Source organism: Podarcis muralis, chromosome 7, assembly GCF_964188315.1.
Source record: "Podarcis muralis chromosome 7, rPodMur119.hap1.1, whole genome shotgun sequence".
Taxonomy (NCBI): domain Eukaryota; kingdom Metazoa; phylum Chordata; class Lepidosauria; order Squamata; family Lacertidae; genus Podarcis; species Podarcis muralis.
In genome coordinates this window covers 59036561-59056196 of record NC_135661.1, presented here as the reverse complement: position 1 = coordinate 59056196, position 19636 = coordinate 59036561, and the positions used below count along the sequence as shown (strand labels likewise).

The 19636-nt window shown below is 44.9% G+C and overlaps 1 protein-coding gene across 29 annotated transcripts in view; it reads right to left on the bottom strand.

Annotated features, from left to right (window-relative positions):
* The window catches only part of MACF1 (microtubule actin crosslinking factor 1), a 297050-nt gene that overhangs the window by 143834 nt on the left and 133580 nt on the right, over positions 1-19636 (bottom strand). For all 29 annotated transcript variants that reach the window (XM_077931870.1, XM_077931885.1, XM_077931874.1 and 26 more), the window contains 15 exons: positions 16222-16388; positions 15854-15966; positions 14225-14331; positions 12834-12953; positions 11435-11530; positions 10676-10803; positions 10370-10463; positions 9440-9594; positions 8744-9041; positions 7744-7872; positions 6572-6649; positions 5269-5430; positions 4128-4232; positions 3081-3176; positions 1322-1447 (listed from right to left, as the gene is read on the bottom strand). In XM_077931870.1, coding sequence (XP_077787996.1) covers positions 1322-1447; positions 3081-3176; positions 4128-4232; positions 5269-5430; positions 6572-6649; positions 7744-7872; positions 8744-9041; positions 9440-9594; positions 10370-10463; positions 10676-10803; positions 11435-11530; positions 12834-12953; positions 14225-14331; positions 15854-15966; positions 16222-16388 — 1974 coding nt within the window. The remainder of the gene's footprint in view (positions 1-1321; positions 1448-3080; positions 3177-4127; positions 4233-5268; positions 5431-6571; positions 6650-7743; positions 7873-8743; positions 9042-9439; positions 9595-10369; positions 10464-10675; positions 10804-11434; positions 11531-12833; positions 12954-14224; positions 14332-15853; positions 15967-16221; positions 16389-19636) is intronic.

Below are 19636 nucleotides of genomic sequence, written 5' to 3'. Positions count from 1 at the left end.
CAGCAAGCACAACATTCCGAGGGATTTGCAGAGATAAACACATCTCAGGGAGGATGTTTTCAGAATCCTCCCCACAGCAGGTTTCATGTGCTCCTTTTCACAGCTCTTAGCTGTGATTCCTGAATTGTAGGCAGTTGGACTAGATGAGCCTTTGGGTTCCTTCCAGCTCTACAATTCTGTTTCATCCTGCGCATGCACTGCCTTCTGTCTCCCAACACTCTTTGTCTTGCACCCCCTTTTCCTTCTTTTCTACTCCTCATCTCAATACCCTTTCCATTCATCGAGCTGCCCCACTCTTGCCAAAAACCCTATGCCAAGACCTTTGTCAGCAAAGCCTGCACTGAACAGCTCTAACACTTCACATTTGCCTGCTCCTCTCGTTCAAAGGTCATGGTGGCCAAATGCTTCTACCTACTTCCCCAGTTGCTGTCAACCATCAAACACTGATATTTTGAGTTATATGGACAGGGACTACAGCAGTACTATTTCCCATACATCTGCTTGCTCACGATGGCTGTATTTTACCTAGTTCCAGACAGCGGTGAAGACACATGCACACTGAGGGCTGCTGCCAGTCAGAGGAGGTAACACTGGACTAGATGGACCAACAGGTTGACTCAGTGTAAGGTGGAAGAGGCTACAGCTCAGTGATAGAGCACATGCTTTGCAGGAACGAATTCTTATTGCCCGAGACTCTGGTGAACGACTGCCATTTGTGGTAGACAGTCAATGGCAAAAGCCACCATCATGTGCTCATAGCAGCAGCAGGAAGAGTTAGCAAAATGAAAATAAACAGCATGCTAGAGGTCACACTCAAGTAGGCATTTCATAGTGGGGAGTGGAACTGAAACACAAGGATAGTTAAACAATGCAGTTCTGGGAACATTTGAAAGGAAAATAGGCAGACTTTGAAAAGACGTGCACATTTTTTTTTACTTTTTAAAATAAAGCACAGAGAAGTAAGCAATGCGGAGATGCAATGTAAGCAAATTTACTGGGGAAAAACTTGAGGATTCTTGGATGCTACTGAGAGGGTTAGATCATCACAACAAATTGACGTATGTCAGGCACTAAAGGATCTGAGGCGAGGGCTTCTTGATGGTACAAGCTGTTTGAGAGGCTGCCTTGGAAGGTGTGGACTCTTATTGTTAGAGATTATAAAGCAGAGAATGAATGACCCGGTATTAGGGGTGCTGCAGCAGATGATCTCCTGCATCAGCAGGGACTGGATTCAATTACCTTTGTGGTCTCTTGCAACTATGATTCTGGTATAATGTGCCAAAATCTGTATGACCTTGAGATCTGCCCAAAGAGCACCCACCATGGAATCCTGGAGCAGGTCCTCCAGGCGTGTCAGGCTGGTGTTGCAGTCACAAGAATACTTCCGTTTGATGGTATCTTGGAGGTTCTTCAAGTATGTCTCTGAATCACGGGCATCACTGAAGAACTGCAAAAGCACAAAAACGTTTCCCCTTTGTCAAAATACCAGTCAGAGGTTTCTTATTGCATGTTTACTTGAAAGACTGAAAAGAAAGCATCCATTCAACTTGCTCAAAGGCATTTTCATCATGAAAAAGGAAGGCCAGTAACCAGAGAAAACAGCCTCCTTTGGGTTATTTGATTAGAGACATACCAGTATGGCTCATTTTGGACCTGTTTTCTAAAGAATGGAACATGATCAAGATAATTAACAAGTCTTGATCCTGATCCAATTCTGAGAAAACAAGCCCAAGATAAGCTATATTGATGCCTGTCTAATAAAGTAACTAAAAGGAGGACGTTTTCTCTAGTTGCTTGGCATGGCCAGGAATTTGCACAGTCTGCAACCTCCATGCTGCTACCAAATCACACAAGCCAAGAGCTGATTTACTCTTCTACTAGGAAAGCTTGAGATGGGTTGATTGTATGTTTTTGTATTGTTATATTTGATCCTACTCTGAAGTATGTTTAGCCCGGGAAGGAGGAGACTGAGGAGATACGATAGCCCTCTTCAAATATCTAAAGGGTTGTCACATGGAAGAGGGAACATGCTTGTTTTCTCCTGCTCTGGAGGGTAGGACTCAAACCAGTGGGTTCAAATTACAAAAAGGGAGATTCTGACCAAACATAAAGAAAAAAATTCTGACAGTAAGAGCTGTTCGACAGTGGAACAGACTGCCATGAGAGGTGGTAGACTCTCCTTTCTTGGAGGTTTTTAAGCAGAGGTTGGATGGCCTTCTGTCATGGATGCTTTAGCTGATATTCCTGCATTGCAGGGGGTTGGACTACATGACCCTTGGGTCCCTTCCAACTCTAAGATTCTACGATCACTTGCAATGAATAGCAGGATATAAACCTTTTAACAAATAAATAAGACAAGAGATGGTGGGAGCAGTAGTAGTGAAGGAAAATAAGCAAGAAATGTTCTCACTACTAGTTAGGCTGGGGTGGGGTTCTGTACTGCTCGGCGGCAGCAGCGTTTGAGTGTCTTCTGACTCATGGTGTGTCAATATCTATCCTACAGTTACTCAAACATTTCCTCCTCTGAGAAAGAAGCTTAAGTTATGCTGTCTCTTGGGGAACTTAAGCATTCCTTTAAAATTCTGGTGGGTGCAGGGTTTTGACCTTACCTTAGCATTACAAGGTCATGCAGGAGGTATGTGTGTTTTTCATTCTAGTAAACATTCCTCCAGCACTCTGCAGCCTCCCTGGCTGTCCATACTTGCAGAATTGAAAAAAAAAAAACCCCATGGGAGGAGCTAATGCTATGGTGTCCTTTTCCTGGGTTTTAATGGAAGAGCAAACACCCAGGGAGGCTTCGAAGTGCAGACCACTAGAGAGATGTAGAATGACATAAAAGACATTCATACACATCCCTAAACTCACCTCTAAAGTAAGGTAAGTGTAAGAAAATCCCTGCACCCCATCCATGAAAATATCACAGATATTTCCTCTGCCATTTAATCATTTTTGAATGCCATTTCTTTTCTGATTAATTGATGGAGAACGGGTGAAAAAAAGGGGGAGAAATTTTCAACAGGGCATTAGTTTTGACTTCATGAGTTAACTGCTGATGCGCAGCCACGGAGAATTCCCTGTACCTGAAAGTAAGCTGTGTTCTCCTTCACATGCTGATCCACACACAAGCACAACTGCTTGATCCACTGCCACTGAGTCTGCACTGCTGCACTGTATGCCTGTGAAAAACCAAACAACAGACAAAAGAGCGTTTTTTGTACAATTGCATACAACAACTACAGCCTGCTCAGACCTTTGCTGAATTAGTATCTGGTTTTATTCATGCCCATTGTAAGACCACCCTGTTTGGATGAAGGGTAGTCAAGAAATATTTTAAATAAAGTAAAATCGGCCACACAATCAAGGCTTATGGTCCGGAATACAGGAAGGGGCAACTGGCTGTAACAAAAAACTTTAAAACAGCTGTTTTCACAAGGCCCTCTTGTCGTGCCAGCTCACACAAAGAGGTTTAAAGCTCTCTGCCTTGCTTACCAGGCAAAGCCCGCTCAGTGCACCAGCTCTGGGATGCTCTCGCACAATCCCATAGGGCTGGCTGAGTTCCCACAAGATCTCATGCAACAATACCCAAGGTTCCAGAGTTGGCATGACAAGATGGTCTTGCCCAGTAAGCAAGGCAGAGAGGTGAAAAGCTCTTTTCAAGCCAGGAAAACCTTGTGTGCATTTATTCTGTGCAATTTCAACCAGCCAGCCTGTCTTCAACCATGGAAGGCTGAAAAGGCAGAAATTACCGTATTTTTCGCTCTATAAGACGCACCAGACCACAAGACGCACCTAGTTTTTGGAGGAGGAAAACAAGAAAAAATATATTCTGAATCTCAGAAGCCAGAACAGCAAGAGAGATCGCTGCGTAGTGAAAGCAGCAATCCCTCTTCCTGTTCTGGCTTCTGGGATAGCTGCGCAGCCTGCATTCGCTCCATAAGACGCACACACATTTCCCCTTACTTTTTAGGAGGGGAAAAGTGAGTCTTATAGAGCAAAAAATACGGTAATGCGCAGAAGATGCAATCGTACTGAAATACATCAAGGTATCCTATGAAGTTGTCTTGCATAACACACATGTTAAAGTGCTCACAACCCCAAAGCATGCCCCCCTCCAAGCGATCTCTTACCTCCACAGTCTGCTTGGCTGGGTGATTCTCCAATGACAGTATCTCAGCTGTGTCTTGCAGGGAGCGAAACACATCCTGTTTCTCCTCTAGCTCCATTGTGAGCTCCTGCATAGCAGAAACACAAAGAGGACCAATAACATTCCCTACAGCAAAATCAGACAATAGGTTTGCCTCACTGTTGGTAGGCATCACAGGAAGACTGGCAGGAGGCACGTAGACGTGCGGCAGTATTGGAAAGTTTAGCCATGAAACTTCACAGCAGGAAAAGGGAACTTGTGGCTCTCCAGATGTTGCTGGACTACAACGTCCATCAGCCATTGGTCAGGGATAATGTAATCTGTAGATCAGCCATAGGCTGGCCACAGCTGTTTTACAGCCCCACTGCCTGCAAGAAATCTGAGCATTGACAGCAATTCACATTTGAGCAAGAACAGAAAATTTGGGTGTGGGGAAACCAAGGCTTAAATCTGTTCTCGGCCATGAAGGCGATCATCAACTCAAGGTCTTTGAAGCTTCTTACCATTAAAGCCCTAAATGACTGGGAGGCTGGTTATTTTATGGAGCAATAGCCTGCTAAGCCCCAGTACTTGCATCCATGCTAAGACTTCCCTCTTTATGAAAGCCTTTGGGCTTGATTTAGTTATTTTTTGAGAGTGGGGGTTGCTTTTCAATGGGGTTGTTGATACTACTACTATTAATTCAGGCTGAACAGCATTTTTGTTGATACCCCCCCCCCCCATTTTTACTATAAGCTGCTTTGGTTCAAACATATAAGCAAAGTTGGATATAAAATTTTAAGGTAAAATAAAGTTTTGGAAACTGACGAAACTCACTGGCACTATGGGTGATAGTCAATTATTATTTTTTACTCAGAGCAGACCTACTAAAATTAATGTACTCATTCATGTTCATTCATTTCAATGGGTCTACTCTGAGAAAAACTATCAGCCAGCAACTTGACCAGGGAATTTCAAAAGGAAGCACAAGCAAAATAAGGCACTTCTGAGAAAATAAACTGAAACCTGTAAGTTTTCCTGAACACAGAGCTTAAATGAAAAATGTGGAACTCTGCCGCTTCCAGAATACAGAACACCATAGAGACACTGCAAACACTTGGCCACATCCAGCCCCTCCTACTCACCGAGAAATAATTCTTCTTGGCAGCCATATTGGGATTATTGTCACTCCAGTCATAGGCCAGCTCCTCTTCTTCCTTTTCATTGAGCCAAATTAGCTCAGTCGTCGCTCGAGACACAAACCCATACAAACTCTGGAGGTGGTGCAGTCGGAAGCTGGAGGTTTCCTGCAAAAAGACAACATACTTTGTTACATTTCCTGCCACTCTGGGGATTGTCTGCTTGAGGGCCTCCCAAAGGCTTCTGGCTGGCCACTGTGAGGACAGGATTCTGGACTGCAGGACCCCCTTTGGCCTGAACCAGGAGCCGGGCTCTTCTGATGCTGACCACCCTCCTTCCCAGATGCCTTGTCAGAAATCCCCACATTGTCAAGTTATTCTTCAAACCTTTTTTTACATGCTCTCCTATTACATTTTAGGGTTAGTAGGAAACACCCATGAGTCCCTTTTCCATTGCAGAGGCACCAGGTCCTGTTTGCAAATAATGGCTACTGATACACATGTGCTGGGGTCCACCTTCTCTATTTTAAAAACCAAACCATCTTAACCTGAAGCACCACTTTAGCTAATGGGGCCTGCTGCTGCTGCCGCACCGCCGGAGCATGATTTCTGTTCTCATCCTGAAGCAAAGTTCTTAACCTGAAGCACTATTTCTGTGTTAGCGGAGTCTGTAACCTGAAACCTGAAGCGTATGTAACCTGAGGTATCACTGTATGATATTTCCCCCAAGGAACAAAGCAGAGGGAGAGACAGAAATGCAAGGCCTCTCCATTGGATCAACTTTAGGGTCCTCAAATTGCTGAACTCTTGCCATTCCAGCTGGTCATTACAACTCTGTAACTAATAAGTTGTGCCTTTGCTATTTTTTCTCATTCTTTCCAATCCCCTTTCCTTTTGAGTTATAAATCTGAGGGGGGCAGGAACTGACTTCATGTTGATATAAGCCTTTCTTTTCTTTTGGGGGGGCAGTGACAGCGGGGTGAAGCACAGGAGAAAAATGCTTTAACTAAATCAATGAAAAGACTGCATAGCAAGTGCTTCTTAAAGGGGAGACATTCTCATTCTTCTGCCACAGAAGCACTCCTTGAAGTTGTGAGGTAGATTGTGAACCACAAAACAAGGAACAGACAAACCTTTATTTAAAAGAGATTGCACAGAAAGGGTTTCAGGCACACAGGCAAAAAATTTAAGCCTCCATGAATCAAGTTGCAATTTACAGCTTTGAGGGGCTTCCAACAACTTGTGAACTTGAATGAGGTTCCCTGACACTTCGCTGGCTACACAGGAATCAACCCAAAATACAACTCACCATCAGTTTGCAGTACTGGGTCTCCAGCTTCCCCAGTGTCTCTGTGTAACTAGTGTGGAAATTCTGAGACATTTTACCCTTAGAAAAACAGGAGGAAGAGAAAACGAAGAGAATCAGAAGCAGCTCAAAAGTTACATGTCCAACTAGAAATGCACAGAAAGCTGGAGGTCCTATTGAAATTCTCTCGTCTCTTCCTTATCTCTCCACTTTCCCAAATCTTGCATGCATCATAAAATATAGAATCATAGAATTGTAGAGTTGTAAGGGACCCCAAGGATCATCCAGTCTAACCCCGTGCAGTGCAGGAATCACAGCTAATAATCCCTGGCAGATGGCCTGTTGAAAGCAGCACAATAAAGTCTGAGCACAGTAGACTTCTATGTGTCCCTTTTAGCCATGGAACTTATTCCCAATCCTCCTCAGGGCCCATTTTCACACCATCAAAACCCTCCACAAACACAGACTGTCCCAAGATGTGTTTCCCCCTTGGAGCAGTGGTAGCCTAATGTCCCTGGACTACAACTCCTATAATTCGTGAACATTAGTCATGCTTGCTGGGGCTGATGGGAGTTGGAGTCCAACGAATTCTGGAGTGCACTACTTTGGCAACCCCTGCCTTAGAATGAATTTTATCCTTAGAGCAACACACCCCAGAGGCCCCAGTCCAGCAGCAACTGCATGAGAACTCCTTTCAGGAATATGAACTTGGTGGGGCAGAAAAGGATACTCAAGCTAACAAAAGAAATCCTGGCTATCTCTCCAATTCTACAGATTTATATTTTTGCTTCTCCAAAACCAAGTGTAAATAGCTTGCATATAAAGGCCCCCAGGCCACCTTCCCCATAAAGTTGGTGACCAGCTCCAGATGTTTTGGGCTGTAACTCCAACAACCATCATGTTTGTGGTGGGCGTTGACATCCAAAGCATCTGGAGCTGAGTGCAAGCTAGAGAGGAAAGGCTACTCTAAAGCAACCCCTTCCTGAAGCCAGAGGCTTCTTTCTTCCAAGCGAAAATCAGCTCCTCCTCCTCCAGTTCTTTCCTCCCACATTATGCTCTCCAACAACACTTTGCTTGTCTGCTTTGGAGCTGCTCTGGAACCTCCACGCCTTTCATGATGTGAGCTAAACCAGTCCTGCCGCTCTTCACACCCCATCCCAGGTGTCCCTGCTTACCTCATACATCCTGGCCTCTTTCACACTGGAGCCTAGGTCTTCCACACTGCTGTGGACATGGCGCTGGACTTCCAGTTGGGATTCTACACTTGGCAAGTCACTCCCCCATTCAGCCCGCTCCAGCTTCATCTGAAACCAGCACAGAAGAGGCAAGCTGTCAGCATTTCCCAGCTGAATTATGGGCAAAAACAACAACAGCTAACCCTTGCTTGCTGCACCCAATTATTAAGAGGTAGAAAGCATCACACTCCTACCATGTCATGCCATTCTTCTGGAAAATGTTGGCTATCAAGAAATTCACCAAGGTGAACTGGGATACTAGCCCAAAGGTTAATACCCAAAAGGACTTTATTCTGCCCTCACACTTGAAAGCAGTATGCCTCTGAATGCCAGTTGCTGGGGAGCACAAGGGAGGATGAGTGCTGTTGAATGCTGGTCCTGCTTGCAAGCTTCTCAGAGGCATCTGGTTGGCCACTGTGAGAACCGGATGCTGGACTGGACAGGTGCTTGGCCTTATTCCAGCAGTGTTCTTCTCATGGGGCTTCTTTTAGAATATGTAACTTAAGGACAGCTTCCTTTTCTGTGTCCCATTAAAAGAAACTGGGCACATGCAGTTAACTAAGTCAACTTTGGACCGACCTCTCAAGGACACTCAGAGAGACATTCGTGGAAGCTGCTCAAGAACATTAGCCAGGGCATAATTTAAAGCCAGTTTAAGACTTTCCTAGACATTCCCAAGGAATTGTCTGATGGAGGATTAAAAAGTTATAGTACATTTTACCCTGCTAAACTAGTACTGGCCAATGGGAAATGAAGTCCAAAACACCTAGGCAATATCAGGTTGGCAAAAGACAGTGTAAACCAGGCCTCCTTAAACAATAAAGTGATTTAAAGAATGAGTATTAAGTGATCACACCAAGCATTTGAAAACATCATCAGTTCTGCCCACACAAACACCTCATCACCTGAATTATGTTTTGTTTAACATTAAACAACACACCTGCATCTCTTCCACCCAAGAGAGCAACTCGTACACAAACCGGAGGTTGCCCTCATCTTCGGAGGACGAAATGGCCACCAGCTCTGCACGGGTCATTGGCTTCCGGAACCAGGAGGTAGAGGCAGTGATGGCTGTTGTGTGCGTTCCCTTCAGCAAGGGCTCAGCCTTAAGGTGCCTGGTGCTCAGGGAGGAAGGCTGGACAAAGTCCAAGGAAGAGGGGGAGGAAAAGTGCCCCTTCCGATACAGGTTAGTGCATTCCAGCCTCAATGTCACCAGTTCGTCCTGAAGCCTCACAATCCTGGGAGAGAAACCAAGCGAGAGGGGGCAAAATGGAGAATGTCGATGAGGTTGTGGGATCACAAGGTCATTCTCCAACCAGGGCAGGTTCCTGCACACATGAGCCAGACCCACCCACCATCACCACCCCATTTCTGCACACTTCCTCAGGATGGGGTAAGGGCTTTTGAAAGATGACCCAACATACTACACTCTTCTGCTCCCCCTGCCCCAAATAAGGTGTTTCCCCAAGACACTTTTGGCTTAAATTTGCCAAACTCGTTCCACCACCACCACCAGGACTGCATTAACAGTGCATGTCACCTATCAGAACATTCTTGTTCACCCAATGCTCCTTCTGAGCCCAGCTGAATATAACCCACACCCTCATTCCTTGGCTCCACACATGAAACGCCTTACTTGAAGACCAGCTCCTCCAGCTGGTAGTAATTCTCGTCCCGGAGTATCTGAACATCCACCTGTAGTTGGCGGATGAGCCCTTCACACTCCTGGAGGTACATGACGACGTCAGATTCATATTGCACCAACTGGCCCGACTCCAGGTGCGCTTCATCCTGGCAGGAGAGGATTTGAGGTTATTACTGAGTTTCTCACGTTGCAGTGTATTTCTAGGACAAGCAGATCTGACTAACGTGCAGAAGCTCATATTTTAAAAGCAAATAAATAGCCATCACTTGCAAGTCCCACTGAGCTGAGCTGACATGATGTTGTGGAATATTCATGAACATTCTAGTTTATCCTTAAGATGTCAAGTAATATACAATGTTGGCCAAAAGTACTACATCTGAGCAGGGAATGAAAATCTAGTTTGGCTGCACTTGAAAGGGAGCTAGAAATGAGAGCAAGTTTCATGCCTGAAGTGGGCAGAGGGGCAAGGAGCACTTCAGATATTGGAGGTAATGAGGCTGGTGGGTAGGATGCTGAGTGAGCCAAAGGCAAAAACACAGAGGCTGGAGGAAGAATGGCAGAGGAGCAAGGCTTGTGGGAAGGATGGAGGCAGGACGGAGAGGCCTAAGGAAAGACCAAGGAATACATCATCCAGCTCCTACAGATAAGAGAGCTGTGTGTTCCTGATAGCAAGGGGGGATAATAGACAAGTGAGGAAGCTTTGGGAGCTGGAGGCAGTGTTAAATCCAACATATTAAACTCTTCTAGCCACCCAAACCTTTGGTTCTATATGTGCATTTTCCTAGTTAGAGAATCTACAAGTTTTGTTGCTGATTGAAAGCTGAGAGGTCTTGACTGCCTTCATTTGTCATGTTGAGACCCTGCAGGAGTGGATCTGAGAGAATATCAGGGAGAGCTGAATAACAGAAGGGAAAGACTCACAGCTTGAAGCGTGTTCCTTGCCAGGGTAAGTTTCTCTTCGCAGCTGAGAGTCCCATTCTGGATTTTGTTTGCAATCTGTAGCAGCAGCTCCAACCTGTAGGAAGCGTGTCAGTCACCATAATTAAAACAGAAAGCCAGAAAAACACTTTTAAAAGTGGAATATTTATTCATTAGAATTTATGTTTTATATACCATTGATTATGACATCTGCTTAATTGTTTTTAATGCTACTTTCTACATCAGAAAGGACTTCATTGCCAGCTGGGAAAGGGTGTTCTTAGTCATCCCGTTCAACAGTTCACCTACCTTTCCACGGCTGGCCGCAGCAACTTCTCACGTTCCAGCATTTCTATGATGAGCTTGCCCCATTCTTCCTCCACGTCATTGGGGTGATAGCCCTGCGGCAGCTTAAGGCGCCCAAATTCAATCCAGGTCTGGAAAGCACAAATGAAGAGGAATTGTTTCTTCAGGCCCAGAGACTGGCCTTTGTGGACTCACTCTACCGGTACCCAGGCACAAGCCAAGATGAGAGCCAACGTGGTACAGTGTAGTGGTTAGAGTGATGGGCTATCAGGGAGGCTCAACTTCAAATCCCCACTCAGTCACAAAGCTCACACTGGATGAGCTTGGGCAAGTCTATGCCTCTCATTTTAATCTACCACAGTTGTGAGGATAAAATGGGGAGTGGGGAGGGGAGAACCATATATGCCACCCTGAGCCCCTAGGTGAAAAAGGAGGGATATCAATGTAATAAATAAAATAAAATAAAGATAAAGCCTCGGGGATGCTAAGAGCCTAGGTAATTTCCTACTGTGATAGTCTTCCCCTGACTCTAGCAAATAAGGAAGATGTGACAATGGCTAAGAAACTATAAGACCAAGGAACAAACATTTTTTTTTTTAAGAATAAGGTTGGGACTAGGAAGGACAAAAACCAAAGAGATATATGAAGAAGGCTGGGTAGGCTGCTGAAGGATAAACACAAGCTGAACAAATGTGAATAAAGTCCCCCAAACTCTTTCTAATGTTTAAGAGAACTGCCTGTTCATCCAAGAACCTGTCTCACCTCCAGTAGTTTATACAGATCCTCAATGCTTCGTTTTTCTTGCTGTTTTGCTGGGATCTCTGTTTCTTTGAAGTGTATGTACTGGTTATAAAGTGCCTGCAAGAATAGAGAGCAAAGGGGTCGTCATGCAGCAAATCACTTTACTCGTGGAAGTGGGGGAAATATGCAGCATCTAGTAACCCTCACAGTGTAGGGGGAAAGGTGTCCCAACCTCACCCACAGAGTATCCCTGAAGAATGAACAGACAGAAGGCAAAAAGAAATGGAGGGAAACTGGGAGAGATGCTCAGTGCTGCCTGGGTCTTTGTCATTAGTCTCAACCAAGATGCAAGGTGAACCCCAGTCCCTGCTTAAATTTCATTTGGGGAGCCTTAGTGGATGGATCTTGCCAACATCTGGGTTCCAGGGATCAACATTATCTGTCTCCTCAACAGACTGGCTAACTGTTTTGCCCTGACTTGGCTCACTCACTTGAGTCATCTATGGCTAGAAACACAGAAAGCTTCCTTTCAGACTATCAGTTCATCTAGTTCAGTAATCTCTATGATGACTGGCAGTGACTCTCCAGGGTCACAAACAGGCAGTCTTTCCCAGCCCTCCCTGGAGAGACTGCTGCGGATTGAACCTGAGATCTTCTGCATACGAAGCAGATGTTCTAATTCATGAGCTATGCCCCCTTTTTTCCAGCCTTCTGATCCACAAACACCTAGCATGCTCCTAGTATTTGCTTTCAGATCACTGTACTCTGCACTATGTGGACAGGGAGCCTTTTTCATCCCAAGGGTCGCTTTATGAGATAACCTTATAATGGACACATGCCACTAGGAGGTTGGTCTAGAAGCAAAAACAGGTGGAGCAACAGGTATAACCCTTTGCACAGCAGTCTGCATTCCAGCCATGCAAAAGCCAGGCACACAAACACCCCTCTGTTCTCCACCTAGACAAGGAAAAGGCATTATCATAATCCAAGGGCACATTCCAACCAGGCAGTTGAGGAAGACACACAGATGGCACATGGGGAGTCCCAAGGGCACCTGTCCTACACTAGTAACTACTGTCTACATGAGCAAGAGATTCGCAGTGTCAGTTCTGGATCATTCACCAGTGAAAATTTCTCTCCCCAACTGTGACCTCCACACACAATAGAAATTATAAGATTGCTACAGATGACACAGGCTGAGAGGAAGAGAGAATCTCTCTGATCTTTTGGGGATTAGTGGCTCTTTGTACCTATCATTGGAAGTCAGTTCAGGGATTGTATGAACCGAACCTGAGCTATGATTTGCCCCATGCACCATTTTGAGGAAAGATAACAATAATCAATCAGTGAAGGGCAGAGTGGGGGGCTCACATAAGGAAGCATACAAGGCATGGCTAGAGAAAATGGATCTGAAGTTTACCTTGAGCTCTACAGGGTTCTGGGGAAAAGATTTGTCAGACATCATTATCGTGTGCTGCTTGATCCAGGAGATGAGAGAATCTATATGGTTCTGGTATTCTAACCACCTTGTGTCCACTTCCTACAGAAAAAGAGGGAAAGAACAGCCTTTTATGTGGGATAAATGATTAGGAAGCAACTGCTCTAAACGAACAGTAGACAAAATATTAAGCCAAATTGGAGAAAGGATGAGACATGCAGATGCATGCTTTCCACTGAGTGTCTCAGAATGCTGTATCAGGGTAACACCCAGCTTGCTGCCAGAGATGGTGTTCATTCAATTTGGTATGGGTCAAGGTCTCAGAGCCTGTCTACATATACAGCAGGAATGGCCCACAGCCTTAAAAAGCAGGGTTTATGCAAACGTCAAGAAGGAATGGGGTTGCCTAGAGATGCCTCAGTACCAGAGCCACAGAGCCAGAAATCACCCAGCAACAGGGCCATCAAGTCCCAGGTATCCAGGAACAGCCACTCCTGTAGTTTTCAGCTTTGCAAGTCTTTGTCCAGCCTTTTGCAGTAAAAGGACAACCACTTTCCCTTTTTGTGATGCTTTTTCAGAGCTACACATCCATTCAGGAATAGGATCCTGATCTGAAGGGAGAGGATTTTATGCCACCTGAAGATGGAACTTTATTCTCAGGGGGAACATCCTCTCTAACTGCTAGGTGTGGCTACCTGATTGGGTTTCTATTGACTTCTTCTTCTTGTAATGGAGCAAACCACCAACCTCAACTTTTGTCAATACAAGCCCACCTAGCTTCTGTGTCGTCTGCCTCTGAAGGAACCTGTGTGTTTCCCGTAAGGATAAAGGACAGACCTAGGTAATGATGTTTCAACTTACATAGGTAGCAGAACAGCCACAGTCAATCTTTTTTTGCTATGCAAGAGGCCTCGGTACCTGATACCTAAACAGCAGGTACAGCCTCAGCTGACTGTCTGCTACTTCACCCCTCACTCCAATTTAACTCTTACAAGATGCAGACTGAGAGGGCTTCACCATCAAATTTTTCTCCACCTCTTTCCCTCTTTGTTTACCATCAAGCATTATAAATAGTTCTGGAGAACCCAAATCTTGCACTCAACTTTGTGACATTTTGGTTGGACATATAACGGTATGGTATGGATTTCTGAAGCATTCCTCCCAATACTGTAGAAGCACATTGCCCAAATTTTGATTAGTCAAGGTTCCTGTTTTCCCCCCAGCTAATTGCCCACCCGTTCATCCAAGTCAACATATGCACATTATCCATTTCCTGAGAGCAATTTCCAAAACATTTTGGAATGGCCCATTCCAAAAGTTATTCATGTGCCAGGATGGTCTCATCAGAATGAAAAAGCAGCAGCAAAGCTTACGGTGGCACTGATGCCTTCTCCTCCCTCTGGAACTTTGGGAAAGGCATCGTAAATTGAAGACACATAAGTTATCACAGACTTTTCATCTGGTGAGGGAACATCCACATCTAGAAAAAAGGGGAAAGAATGAAGCAGTCAAATGGGTGGACTGAAAAGAAGAACTGAAGCATGAAAGCTAGCTTTGTGTTCCTATTCATAAAAATACATCCCAGGAGCCAAACCACATAAAGATTTTCCTGGACTGTACAACTTCAATACTCACATATGTGTGTGATTAAAGGTTTCAAAGCTCTACTGTGGAGGAAAGAATACTCCTTGCACAATGAAAACAAGCTAGCCTAGAATTCTTCTTTCCTGGCACTCTGATTTTCTGAATGAAATTTTCTGAATAATTTAAATTTATTTATTTTTAGTTTTGGCTCTGTGCTTTTCCCTCTTTGATGCTGCCTTTAGTCTGCTAAATGTGCTTTAATCATTTCTATGCTTGTTTTCATATTCTGTAAGCCACTTTGACCAGCCCTTTTTGAAGCAAAAAGGAGCGTATGCATTTTTGCATAAACCACACACACACACACAAACACACATCCTGCATACACACAGAGCAGAGCAGCTAAACACGCAACCCAAGGAAAGCAGCAGCATGAAATTCTGCTGAATGTTTAAATCAACTCTAAGAGAGAGCTTCAGATCTGACATGAATCTTAAGCAGAAGCCTTACTTGATTAATCAGTGCAAATCTATTTATTTATTCAAATCAGTAAAATAAATAGATGCCTGACAGTGTTTCTAGAGGTCCTACATAATTCGATCCTCTCTACTGTTCCTGTGCCTCTTCCTCCCTCCATTTCTTACCTTCACTCCACAGTAAAAAAATTAGGCTATGAGCTCCTCTGCAGGCAGCTACCTGTCCTTTTACTTATGCAACTCCTTAAATGCACAACATACACAGAATAGTGCTAAACAACAACAATTGTGCCCTATCCTAATCAAGTTTCAACCATTCTGCTTGCCATGGCAAGGGTAACTGGCAAGCATGGCTCACTGGCAAGCATGATCAGCAACAGGCCTTACACCTGAAAATACTGAAGTTGCAGAGGTGAGTGAGGATCACCTGGTGGGTGTGCAGCATTCCTTGCCACCTCCCTGGCTCAAATCTGGGCGGAGAGCTGGGGGTTGTTTGGCTGCTGTGCAACCAAGGCAAAACCAATCTAGCAACTCCACACCTGCTCACCAACATTTCACGCTCCAGAGTGGGCAAATACTCTCTTTCCTGCCAACCCTTCCCTCTGATAGGGCATTGTGCTTGTATCTTGAATGCTGTTGGGTGAAAGTACCACGGGCACCTTTGGCTAGCAGCACCCAGTACAGCATACTCCCTTCCCAAGGAAAAGATGGATGGGGGCTTGGAAGGAAATGGACAGGAGGCTGCCGACTACAAGACTGACCAGCAAAAAGTGGTAGATTTCCCACCACCAGCACCCATTAGGCTGGCCATGAAACCATAAGAAGCAGGTCAGCATGTGGAGTTTACTCAGAGGCACCCAGGTTGTATAGTGAAGCATCAACAGAATGCCACGTCTACTGCTCAAAAGTCACTGCATTTGCCCAGCTGACTTGCCCCATCATCACCTTCTGCATCCAGCAACCTGGTGACCCCAAGCCGCTCTGCAATCTCGAAGGCCTGTTCCAGATTATCTCGGCTGCTCTGAATCTGAACTCTTTCCATATCCACTAAATCTGGCCTGCAGGAGACAGGGGGAAAAAATGTGATTCCACATTTGCAGACTGCTGTTGTCAGAAACTTCTGCTACAGATAAACACATTCTAAGTGTATTCAAAATCAGATTTCAGAATTTAAAGTAAGAAATCTCAGTATTTGGGACTCAAACCACAGAATTTGAGCATTTAGCATCTGCACGTGATTTCATTTTAGCTTTAGAAGTTTTCCCATTTTTCCAGGTTGCCCTCCTAGCTGGGCGGGGGAAACAGACACGTACCTGTATCTGTGAATAATAGCATTGAACATCTTTCCATCACTCCAGCAGGATGAGAAGTTGGTGCACTTCACTCCCACATAGCCCGCCGTCACCTTCTGCGTCCATAGAAGGAGCTTTTCTTTGGCGGACATGTCTCCCGACTCTCCACTGATGTAGATGTCAGAGATCTGGAAGAGAAGACCACAGCCTTGAAGCAGTCATTTCATTTGATGCAATGAAACTACTGGGGGAAGAAGGGCTGTAGCACAGTGGTAGAGCAACTGCCTTGACCGCAGAAGGTCCCAGGTTCAATGGCCCATGGCATTGCCAGGTAGAACTAGGAAATGTCCCCAGTCTGAAACCCTGTGGAGCAGCTGACGATCAATGTCAGCTAGGTGGACCAAGGGTCTGACTTGATGTAAGGCAGCTTCTATGGCAAGGAAACACTTTGGAGTGAGAGTGCATGGTCAAGGCAGGATGGCCTTGCTGCATGTAAAGGTAAGCCAGTGGCCTCAGGCAGCCAGATAACCAGCTCACCTTGGGTGCTGAGGAAGGGGCAGAAGGGAGAGAGCTGAGCTTTCTGGCTGGTTTAATTGCAGCTCATTGGTTGATCTTATCTTTGTTTTAACTGGTATAGAAGCTTTACATTTCATCTGTCTGTTAATGGATATTATTTTGTCTGATGAGCTGGCTTGTGGTTCTGGCACAGGCAGAAAAGGGAGATATTTGATGAAGCAGTGGAGGCTAGTGCATTAGGGTGAATGATGCACTGGCTCAAAAGTCTCAATCTGTCCTTGTCCAGCCCCCACCATGGGTCCCATGGTCACCCCTTGAAGAACTCAACAGGGAGGAAGACGAGGACAAAACTTGAATTCATTGGCTCTGGCTTCACCTACTACTGCTCTCCCAGCCAATGAGCACCAGGAATTTGGAAGGGGTTATCTCATTGAGTCAGACTGTGTTATTATTAAATGTATCTTGTTCCAAAGCTTGGCCATAGCTTCAGGAGGCTAGCATGTTTCATGTAACACTTGCAGAAACTGAAAGTAACAGCTATATTATGGCCTAAAAGTGTTTATTTACCCAAGTATTTTTTAAAGGACTTTTCTCCTTGGTTGGGTGATGAGGAAGGCCAGCCCTGTGCCAGCCAGCAGTTCAGATAACATCTGTCCACCACTGAGCCACTGCCTGCCAATCAGGGTATTCCCCCTCCTCCATGATGAATGCAGATGGCTTAACATCCCACCCATCCCCCTTCCAGATTCACAGAAGCAGAAGCAGCCACTGTGCTGTGCATTTCTGTGCAATCAGACAGATTAGAGAGAAATGTGCCATTGTGCAGCTGCTGTGGTGCATATTCTTTATACAAACCAGTGTGGACACAGTGTGGATGGAGGTGCTTTAGATGTACTTAGGAAACTGAAAGAAGTGGCTAGATTCACCTAAAGAACCAATTTTGCTTGATGTTTCCATGGCCCTTGCGGACCCCATGCTTATTTGTTTATTATTATTTTATGTTATTTATAGAGCCCTCTTTTCAAACTAGTTTCCAAAGCAATTTACACTAACAGAACTGTAAAACAGCACTAGAAAGACACAGCACTATTAAAAACCACTAGTATCACTAGAATACAGTAGTGAAAACAGCAGACTCAATAATAAAACACCTTCAAGAATAATATTTTTTTTAAAGAATTAGTTTGTTTTCCCTTCAAAATGGTTCAGTTTTACATCTCAATACCTGAGAGAGAGCCAAGAGTTGGTCACAAACCTGGGTACAGGCTTCCATAGCTTGAAGTGTGCTTGGAAATGTAATGTATGTTAACTCTATATAATACCTGAACTGAGAAAATCACAGTCATGGCAGTTCCCTCACCTCTCCAGGTTCTCTAGACTGAAGCTAGTCTTGCTTCTACTTCACTATATTATTTAGTTAAAATATTTATAAACCACCTTTCATCACAATGATCTCAGTGGGGGGGCGGGAACAAAATTCCCTTTAACACACCAAATCTATAGCTCCTGAAAACAATAAATACAACAGCCCTAATTACAGAAATGTCTACTTAATTCTAGGTACCAATAAATGATTTTCCAGTCCTAGAGCTGGTTCTAAAATGAGAAAGAGAAGTTGGTCCAGCCATACCTTCGTTTTGAGCTGACAGGAACAACTTTATCCTCAAAATGCTTTGCAAATTTGTCACAGTAAGAGACAGAGGGTCCCATCCCCCTCTTCGCTGGGATAGGATCTTTACATTTAATACAAACTCAAAACAACTCTGCTGGACAGCTCCTTAAGGATGCAAAATGAGGTGGCAAATTCAGATTGTCTTGCTGCCCTCACTACCACATGGAAAGCACAGCCATGTCCTGTTCTCATTTGTATTTCATCATTTTTCATCATTTTGCAGAACTTGCACAACAGCCTGCTTCACTGGCTAATAGTTCCCCAGAAGACCAAAGAGCCTCACAGGCTCTACAGCACTAAGAGCAATCACATGGATGGCCCTCTCCATCTCATCTTTTCATAGTGCTATCAGGGCCTCAGCAAGATCACCAGTCATGTCCCCCAAAGCATTCAGTAATTCCTCTAATTATCTAATTCTCCAGAAGTGAACCATAATAATGGTCCTGCAGGAAGGATGTGCTGCCACCAAGTCAAGCCAAGCCTCCCCTGTTCTGATCATGGCAAAATAAACGAACACCCCCTCGTAATAGCAGATCACTCCACACCTGTTCTATAGCAGACCACAGATCAAGCGCACACACTACCAAATGCAACAGAGCAGTAATGTATTAAGGTTCACCCATGATGGCCATGAAGCCCTAAACAAAGGTAACCCTGGTGTGAATGTTTAAGTCCTCCAGAAGAATCATCCCTGGTTCTTCAACCCTGAAACTACATCTGCTGGCTCAGATAAAGCTGGATAGATGAGACACCAGCAACACCCACTCTGTCTCTCTGTCCCAATGCCAGGCATAAGCCCTCAAATCCAGGTTCTGGCTGAGACCCTGGTTTCATGATATGCCTGGTATGTTAACCAGGATTAAGTGTTACCTTTGTACTATGCCTGCACCACATCCATTTAAGAGCAGGGGACTGATATTTTGCTGCCAGTCCCATTGGACGCAGCCAATTCCCCCTTAGAAATTCCTAAGCCAGGGTGCCACTAATCCTCAATGCTTCTAACTCTCCTTCAGCAACAAAAGCAGGACTAGGTGGGGCAGGCAGGAAAAGGGATCTGAAGCAAGCAGCGAAAAGGCGATTTTCATTTGGTTCTCTGCTAGCTAAACCTAAGAGGTCTGCTTAATTCACAACATTTGAGGGCCAAAAGAGGATTGCTGGCAACACAATGCAGTGGGTGGAAGAGGGAATTGCCTCCAGAGCAGAAAGGGAGCAGTTTAGAGAGAGAGCATGAAATGCTTCCTGGGCCTT